General features: G+C 26.4%; 1 protein-coding gene across 1 annotated transcript; it reads left to right on the top strand.

Annotated features, from left to right (window-relative positions):
• Positions 1 to 1,562: 1,562 nt before the first annotated feature.
• LOC124922076 (probable nucleoredoxin 1) lies at positions 1,563 to 5,208 on the top strand. Its single transcript, XM_047462801.1, has 4 exons — positions 1,563 to 1,649; positions 3,387 to 3,866; positions 3,968 to 4,368; positions 4,423 to 5,208. Exons 1-4 carry the CDS (start codon positions 1,563 to 1,565, stop codon positions 5,174 to 5,176), a joined length of 1,722 nt encoding a protein of 573 aa, XP_047318757.1. The 3' UTR covers positions 5,177 to 5,208.
• The last annotated feature ends 5,257 nt before the right edge of the window (positions 5,209 to 10,465 follow it).

Genomic DNA, 10,465 nt, shown 5'->3' on the forward strand with positions numbered 1-10,465 from the left:
TATTAACAATGCTTAGACTTACAAATAATAAATTAATTTTATTTAAATCGTTAAAAAAATTGTAATAATAACAGTAAAAACTCGAAATTGCGATATTAGAATGAACATGTCTAAAATTTCAATTTTACCTTATAACCTCAATTTGACAATTAATCCTTTAACCCATGTGTTTAGATGTAAAATAATCTAGATTATTATGTTGCTTAAATCACGCAATTCCTCATGTTGCCTTTAAAAAAAGTATGTTATATATATATAGATATATATATATTATTTTTTATTACAGATGAATTTCAATATAATATTCTAAAAATTTTAATTTTTTGACAGTTATTATTTAATTAAATATAAATTCAGAATAATTTTTTATTTTAATTTTTAAAATGTAGATATCTGAATTACCTATTAATAATATGGTTGACCGTAAATAATTCTAGAAAATAATACAAAATTGATTAGCATAACCCACATCCTGATGGGAGAAAATTAATAAATTTATTATCAAAATCTACACATATAGGTATATAAGTAAAATTCACAATAGTTTGTTAATACCAACTTTTAAATATCTAAATTTAAAATTGTATAATTTTAATAATTTTTAAAGTAATTTTTTTATATTTTTAAATAATATTTAAAAACATTAACCACTAAAACTATAGAAAAAGACCATGACTTAGAAGTAGAATCATCCTCAAAACAAGTACTATCTATCATATTTTGAACAATAAAATATTATATATATAATATTTTATAAAATATGAGAAATTTGGTGTCATTAATTCTGTAAAAAATGATGTGAGAAACACTAATAGATTTAAATATAATATTAGAAAAAAATTATAATTTAATTTTAATTACATGTTGTTATATGCATCATTTTTTCAATTATTACTTTATTTTAAATATAAAATGTATTAAGAAAATAATATTGGGTACCCACTAGCCTGTCACGACTCATAAAGAAAAAGAAAAGTGATTTTAATATTCCTTAGATGCTTTCTTGATAATTTATTTTATTAATGTTAATCTTGAACATATGTAATAAAGACACGTGTACGGACCGATATAAATGTTCACCTAGATAAGTTCTACTAGTATGGTCGGTAAGGAATTATATATATATCTTTTACGCGTAATCTCTTACAACAAGAAATCGAAGGTTTCATTTCTTTTTATTCATTAAAGATAAGGCTTATTTTTTTCGTAGTATTTTAATAAATTTATTAAAAAATTAATTTTTCACTGAATCAATTCTCAAAAATTACATTACTTATTTTATTAATCAAAATACTAAAATACTCTATATTTTAAATTATTATTTTTTATTTTATTAATATATCAATACTTCTCAAAATTATCACAAATCATTACATTTTTTCTTTTTTAAGATTTTTCAAAAATCCCAATCCAAACAAAGCGTCATTTTAGTCAACGCCATATATTTTTCAATTTCTATATATAATCTCATCTACCATATTGATTGATTGATTATAAATTTATGCACACCCACACAACACAGTTTTGATTCTACCCATTATTCTCAACAAAGAAGAACGGAGATGATCGAAGAAGTCGAAATACACGACCTTACGAAGATCCTCTCTTCGCCGGACAGAGATTTCCTCATTCGAAACAACGGAGAACAGGTAGTTTCACATTGTTAATTTTCATATTTATTGTTTATATGATTTTGATTGATTGATCGATCGATCGATGGAGGCTGCTTCATACTTGGGTTTTCTTAAATTGATTGTTTTTTCATAGTAAACTAACAGATACGACTTGGGTTTCTGCTCAATCCATTTACGCCGTCGTCTTACCCATAAGGTGTTTGTAGAAATGCATGCTTAGGATCAATGGTGTAGCGAGTTGGGTTGGGTAGAATTTTTAAAAATTTATATATATATATATATATATAGGTTAAAGTAGAAGGAATATATATATATATATATATATATAATTTTGAAAAGTATCCGGATTGTCGGGTCGAGAGCTGTGGTTAATTTAAATATATATGTAAGAGTAAATGAATATTTGGGTCGGATTTTGAGTTGACCCGTCCATAAACATAAAACGGTTAAAAATAAATTAAAAATACTATAGATATGTTTTGATCTCGCAACCTAACAAAAATAAGTACAACTTTTTAACCAACTAGGCTAATAATATTTTATATTTTAAATTCATACCAAATTTTATGAATGCGGGACGTTGTAACAATATATTTTCCCATGTGCATCGTACGAGGATATTCCTAGATATATATAATAGTGTTACTGTTTTCTAATAATTATATTATTCTAATTTTATTAAAATAATTATTATTAATATTTTATTTATATAAATAATATTTTTTTAATATACAAATATTTATTATAATATATAAATTTTAATTAATATATAAATAAAATTTATTTATATATGTTAAAATATAAAAAATTATATATAAAATAATTTAAATTATATAATAGTGTTATTAATTCTTTTAAAACTATGTTTATATGATAATTATATATTGTTATTTTTTTTTTATTAATTTTAATATAATTAATAATATAAATTACTTATAAAATAAAGATTAAAATAATAATTTATATAAATATAAAAATAAAATAGTCTTTTATATTTTTTTTAATTTTAAATAAATTAAAATTTTGATATATTATTTATTCTTTAAAACAATTTATATGCATTAATATTTTATAAATTTCTTTTAGATTGTCTATTCACTTAATAATATGATTTTGTATATTTGTCATTATTTTTATTTATTTTTTTATATTTTCACACAATTAAACTATACTAATTAGACTTTCAAATTTTATTTATTTATATATGTATATGTATATGAGGAATGATAAACTCAACGAAAGATTCAACGAAAGCAAATTCAACGAAAGCAAATTCACGAATCTGACGTGACGCTCTTTTTGGGTCCCGAAATGACCGTTTCGGGACATTATGAAGCCGTTTTGGTACCTGAAATAAGTATTTCGGAATATTAAAAAAAAATTTCTCTCTCCTACCAAAATGTTATGCAACGTTTATTCATTCGTGAACTTGTTTTCGTTGATTTTATCATTTTTCATATATAGTTAGTTTTTTTTTTGTTTAAAATTAAATTAATTTAACTTTTCATATTTTTAAACCAAAATTTTCATCAACTATGTATTTTTAAATTTATAAATTTCTTTTTTAAATTGAATACTTTTTTTATCTTTGATTAGATTTCGTATATTTATTTTATTTTAATAAAGGTATTCGTGGAACGATTAAATTAATATTTTCGCTTATTATATTTATACTATTTTCAGCCAACTGAACAAAAAAAATTCCAAGATTCACCCTTGCTTAGGATGTTTTCAAATTCTTTGACTTTACAGGTTAAACTTGACAGTTTGAAAGGGAAGAAAGTTGCTTTGTATTTCTCTGCATCATGGTCTGTTCCATGTAAATGGTTCACCCCAACTTTGGTGGAAGCCTATAATGAGCTGACATCTAAAGGAGATTTTGAGATTATATTTGTTTCAGTACATGATGATGAAGAATCTTTTACATGTGACTTCTCCAAGATGCCATGGCTTGCAATTCCCTATTCAGATTATGAAGTTCGTAAGAACTTGGATTCGGTTTTTGAGGTGAACAATTTACCTTTTCTGGTGTTCATCGACAATACCGGAGAAGTTGTGACGAATGAAGGAGTCGCGTTAATCCAAGAATATGGAGCGGAGGCATATCCTTTCACTGTAGATTCTTTGGCTGTGATAAGAGTGGAGGAAGAAGAAGCTAAGAAGAACCAATCTCTGAATTCTCTCCTAGTTTCCAAGTTCAGTGATTTTGTCATTTCATCTGATGGGAAGAAGGTGCGTGCGTGTGTCTTCTTCATCGAGCTTGAATGCTTAAATTTGCTTATTTGTATCAAATTTCATAAACTCAAACTGCATCTCTTTTTTACTTGGTGTAGATTCCTGTTTCTTCTCTTCAAGGGAAAACGATTGGTCTATATTTCTCCAACTCTTCCTATGGAAGATGCATCAAGTACACTAAAGATCTAGTGAAAGTGTACAAGGAAATACAGAAAGGGAACGAATCAGAATTCGAGATGATCACAATACCGTTGGACGAAGAAGAAGATTCATTCAAAGAAGATCTCAAGAGTCTCCCATGGTTGGCATTGCCTTTCAAGGACAAGAGAGCCGGAAAGCTGGAGAGGTACTTCGAACTCATCTCTCTTCCCAAACTTGTCATCATCGGTCCAGACGGAAATACCCTTCAGCAAGACGTAGCCGACATTGTGGGAGAACACGGTTCCCAAGCCTATCCATTCACGGCGGAAAGGTTAGATCACCTCGAAGAGCTGAAAAGGAAGAAACTGAAAAGGAAGAAACTGAAAAAACTGAAAAGGAAGAAACTGAAAAGGAAGAAACTCGAATCCCAAACGTTAGAAGAGGTTTTAGTCTCTGAAGGAGGTCTGGATTTCGTAATCGGAAAAGAGGGAGTAAAAGTTCCAATTTCCGACTTAGTCGGGAAGACCATCCTTCTCTACTTCTCCGCACATTGGTGTCATCCTTGTCGCGCTTTTATGCCGAAGCTGACAGAGGTTTACAACCAAATAAAGGAGAAAGATGCAGAATTCGAGCTGATTTTCGTCTCTAGCGATCGCGATCAAGCCTCGTTCGATGACTACTTCGCGACTATGCCTTGGCTGGCATTACCATTCGGGGACGAGAGGAATGAGGGGCTTTCGCGCCTGTTTAAGGTGCGTATGATTCCGACCCTTGTGGCACTTGGGAAGACTGGGAAGACTGTTTCGACGAAGGTAAGGGAGATGGTGATGTCGCATGGAGCGAAAGCATATCCGTTTGATGAGGAGAAGATGAAGGAGATAGAGAAGGAGATAGAGAAGGAGTTTAATGATTTGGTGAAGGGGTTGCCCGAGAAAGTTAAGGTTGAGAGTCATGAACACGAGCTGGTGTTGATGAGACGGGAGGATTTCTTGTGTGAGGAATGTGACGAGTCTGAGTCTGAGTATGCGGAAGTTTGGTCTTATTATTGCGATGATTGTTGTTTTCACCTTCATCCTAAATGTGCTTTGAAAGAAGAAGAGAAAGTGGCAGAAGAAGAAGGGAAGGAGGAGGAGAAGGATGGTGCTGGTGGTCCTAAAGAAGAATGAGTTTGTGATGGTGAGGTTTGTAGGGCAGCAACATAAATAAACTGATTTCAAATTATGAGTTTATTTGTTAAATATAATATATTAATTTTTTTTATCTCTTTCAATATTATATATAATATACTAATTATATATATATATATATAATATTATTGTTGGCCCTTTTTCTTTCTATTATCAATTATATTTTTAATAAAATTTAAAAAGCAGGATTTTTATATATTTGTTCAAGTATATAAGTATAAATTTTTTCTAATACATTAAATTGATATTTTTTTACTAATACATAAAAATAAAATAAAAAATGATGAACAAAACTTACCCAATAAGTTAACCAACAAAATAGTTGTTTCCTTTTTTATTATTGAATTTCCTTACAAAAAAAGTCAAAGTTATCTAAAAGAAAAAATTTGCATAAGTTAAAATAAATTTTAATTACGTGTGGGCCTCTTATGAAAGAATGAAAGGTGAAGACAGAAGAAAAAGAAAAATAATAAATGAAAAATGAAAAAAATTATGAAGACTCAAGAAGAGAGATGGAGAGTGAAAGAAATAGTAATGAATGAATGAAGAGATGCAGACGAACATATGAAGATTCACTTAAATTAGATGAAGAGTCGCATAAATACATTAAAAATTAGAGTTTTACTTTAGGGATTTTGGGTCTTCATATCGACTTTGAAGAAAAATAGAATGAAGAAAAAAATATTATTTAAATTTTGAATTTTAATATTAAGTAAATAAATAAAAATATTATATATTATGAGACTCGAAAATACTCGACAATGCATCGAACAAACATTATATGAGCTCGAACTTGGCTCGAACTCGGTCAAAGTCAAGATCAAGTCAATTTTTGATCGAGCGGCTCACTAGCAATTTATGAGCGGCTCGCAATCAATTTAGATTGGATACGAGATTGTGATGAGACGTAGAATTTGTTTTCTCGATGTTATACCGTTCTAACTTATATAAAATATATAGTTTTAAATACTGTCTCCAACTAAATATTATTTAAATTTTGTATGTAAAATTTTCTTTGTGGTGGGTCAATACATTAATTAATTATTTTAATTATAATAAAATATAATATTAATTAATTAAATTTAATAAAATAATAATATATTTAATTAAATATAAAAAAATTATTCATATAATGAATTAAGTTGGAATTTTTATGATTTGAAATAAAATTTTGTTTGTACTTTTTTTTTATGTGAAATAGAGAGAAAAAATGTTCGTCACTATATCATTGACTTGAGAAAAGAATAAATTGTGAGGAGAGAAGACTGAATAGAGAAGAAATTTGTTTTTTTTTTCTAACAAATTATATTGCGTCACTCTATTCATAATTTGGGTTTACCCAAACCCAACCCTAACCCAAAATATTAATTTGGGTTGGTTAATTTGGGAAGGGTTGAGTTGAGTATGTGTTGGGTTTAATTTGGATTGGGTTAGGATTACCCAAATTATATAAATTTAATTTAATTCTCTATTATTAAACCAATATAAATCAATCATTTTCCAACTTGAAGTCGAACACATTTTTGACATTTTAACATGTTTTTCACACGTTTAACACGTTTTAACATGTTTTCACACATACAATATGTTTTTCACACGTTTAATATGTTTTTCACGTTTTTGGCACGTTTAACACATTTTGACATGTTTAACACGTTTTCACACCAATAACATTTTTTTCACGTTTAACACGTTTTTGAAATATTTAATATGTTTAACACGTTTTTGACAAATTAAAAAGGTTTTTCACGTTTTTGTCATGTTTAACACGTTTTTGACATATTTAATACGTTAACACGTTTTAAATAAGTTTAACACGGTTTTTATGTTTTTGACACGTTTAACACGTTTTGATATTTTAACACGTTTAACACATTTTTGATATGTTTAACACGTTCAACACGTTTTTTACACATTTAACACATTTTTCACACGTTTAACATGTTTTTCACATTTTTTACATGTTTAACACGTTTTTGACATATTTGACACGTTTTCACACGTTAACACGTTTTCCACATTTTTGGCATGTTTAACACGTTTTTGACATGTTAAACATGTTTAACACGTTTTTAGCTCATTTAACATGTTTTGGTATGTTTAACATGTTTTTCACGTTTTTGGTATGTTTTTGGGACGTTTAACACGTTTTGACATTTTAACAGGTTTTTATACATTTAACAAAATTTTGATATGTTTAACATGTTTTTTTTGCACGTTAACACGTATTGACAAGTTGTAACACGTTTTTGACACGATGAACACGTTTTTGGCATGTTTAACATATTTTTCATAATTTTGGCACGTTTAACATATTTTTTCATGTTTTGGCACATTAAACATATGACAAACGTATTAAACGTGTCAAAAATGTGAGAAACATGTTAAACGTGTCAAAAACATGTTAAACATTTCAAAAATATTTTAAACGTGTTAAACGTGTCAAAACGTGCCAAAAATGTGGAAAACTTGGAAAACGTGTTCAACATGTTAAACGTGCCAAAAATTTGAAAATGTGTGAAAAATGTGTTAAACATGTTAAAAACGTGTTAAGCATATTAAAAACGTGTTAAACGTGTCAAGCATGTGAAAAACATGAAAAACATGTTAAACGTGTCAAAACGTGTTAAAAAATATGAAAAATGTGTTAAATGTGTCATAATAGTGAAAAATGTGTCAAATGTGTTAAAAACGTGTTAAACATGCCAAAAACATGAAAGACGTGTTAAATGTGCCAAAAATGTGTTAAACGTGTCAAAAACGTTTTAAACATGTTAAACATGTTAAACGTGTGAAAAACATATTAAATGTGTCAAAACATGGAAAACTTGGAAAACTTGGAAAACATGTTAAATGTGTCAAAACGTGCCAAAAACGTGAAAAATATGTTAAACGTGCCAAAAACGTGTGAAAACATGTTAAATATGTTAAAAACGTGTTAAACGTGTCAAGAATGTAAAAAACGTGAAAAACATGAAAAACATGTTAAACGTATTAAATATGTTAAAAGTGTTAAACGTGTCAAGAATGAGAAAAACGTGAAAAACATGTTAAACGTGTCAATGTGTCATAATCGTGAAAAACGTGTCAAACGTGTCAAAAACATGTTAAACGTGTTAAACATGCTAAAAACATAAAAAAAAAACGTGTTCAATGTGTCAAAAATGTGTTACACGTGCCATAAACGTGTTAAACGTGTCAAAAACGTGTTAAACGTGTGAAAAACATATTAAACGTATTAAAAACGTGAAAAACATGTTAAACGTGATAAAAATGTGAAAAATATAAAAAACGTGTTAAACAAATAAAAATGTGTTAAACGAGTCAACTACATGTTAAATGAAAAAATAATTTGGGTTACCCAACCCATATTAGTAAATTAATGAGTTGGGTAAATTTAATTTGGGTTGAATATGGATGGAATAATACGGGTTGGGTTTACCCGTTTGCTCACCCCTACTCATTTCTCTCAAATTTACTCTCCCAAATTTTCTCCCCAAATATTTTTTCTATATTTTATGTCTAATTTTTTTTTTTATTGAAACAAATTAATTGTAAATATATGAAACAAAATACAAACAGGGATATATAACGGATACCCATTAGGTGATACAACTGAGATTAAATATAGATTTAGGCGGCTTAGATTATTTTAATAATTCAAATTTAAAAAATATTATTTTATTTTTCTCTCTTTTTATCACATTATGTAATTTATTAATCAAAATATTATTTATTTTAAATTATTATTATTTATTTTATTATTTTATATTAATATCATTTAAGTTTTTTTTATCCAAGAATATTTTTATCTTCTAATAAATATATATTATTTTTCAAACAGTTTTTTTTTTTTTTTTTAAATATTATTGTTACCTTGGTTTATTTTCATATTTGAATACTCACCTAGAATGATAATGGGGTCACATTACAACTATGAGTGTATTTACTATTTAATATCTATAATGTCGTGTATGCTGAATTGTTTTTACACGGAATAATTTGAATATAATACCGCATGATAAATTATAATTGTCATCCTGTCGTTGACGGATAGATGGTTAAAATCTCAAGTTTTCTCTTAAAATTTTATAATTTTACGATTTCAAATAAGGTTAACAAGTATGATTTTAAGTAAACTTTTATGATTTTAAATTTAGGATAATAAGATTTTACGATTTTACAAATTTAAAAATAATTCGTTTTTACGATTTTATACTATTTTACATTAAGGAAAAAAATTATATTTATAAATTACAAAAAAAAATTTATTTATTCAAATTAATTATTTAATATAATTAATTATATATATATATATTTTATAGTATTATTAACTTATTATTAATTTTCAATTGATTTTATATTTAAATATATAAATTTTTAAATTTGACTAGTTATAAAATATATATATATATATATATATATATAATAATAATAATAATAATAATATATAACTTTTAAAAAAAAATTAAACTCCAGCGGTTTAAAATAAATTATAGATTATACGAGTTTAGAACTGAAAAATATTTTATATAAATTCTCGATTTTTAGAAAATAAATTCTCGATTTTAATAGCTAATTATTACTTGATTTGATTTAAAAAAACAATTTATTATTTTAACATTTAAAACACGTTTACAATTTTCAATCCATAATTATTATTTTAGAATTTAGAATGTTATAATATAAAATATAGTCTTTTTTTTTTCTTTTTAATTTAGTAAGTTAATATAAAAATTTTAAAAAATATCTTAACACTCTAGTTATCTTAATGTCTGTGTCAAACAAATATTTTAATCAAATAAATAATACATATTAAAATTAATTTTATTATATCCTTTTTTTTGAAACATAGAAATTGAAATCAAACAAAAAAATTGAATTGTAATTCAATGTCAATTCTCATGAAATTGGAATTAGAATTTCAATGTCAATGTCAATTCTAATTCTAATTTCAATCATCTAAATATAGCCTACTATGTTATCGAACTTGTAGGTCCTCGAGAATAGCGATTAACACTTCAACCGACACCGACTTTCTAGAACGAATATCAAAAGTTGTCATAATAATAATATTATGAATAATATGCATCGGATGACTACGATCATTGAAAGTTCGACGATTTCTTTCTAAATAGATAGTCATTCGGAAAAATAATTGGGATGGTAACCCAAATATGTAAGTTTGTCATATCAAAAACATCACTCCAAATTTCATAACAACTATCTAAAGATTCGGGCATTACTCATTGAAAAATACTCCCATCA

Source organism: Impatiens glandulifera, chromosome 1 (genome assembly GCF_907164915.1).
Source record: "Impatiens glandulifera chromosome 1, dImpGla2.1, whole genome shotgun sequence".
NCBI lineage: Eukaryota > Viridiplantae > Streptophyta > Magnoliopsida > Ericales > Balsaminaceae > Impatiens > Impatiens glandulifera.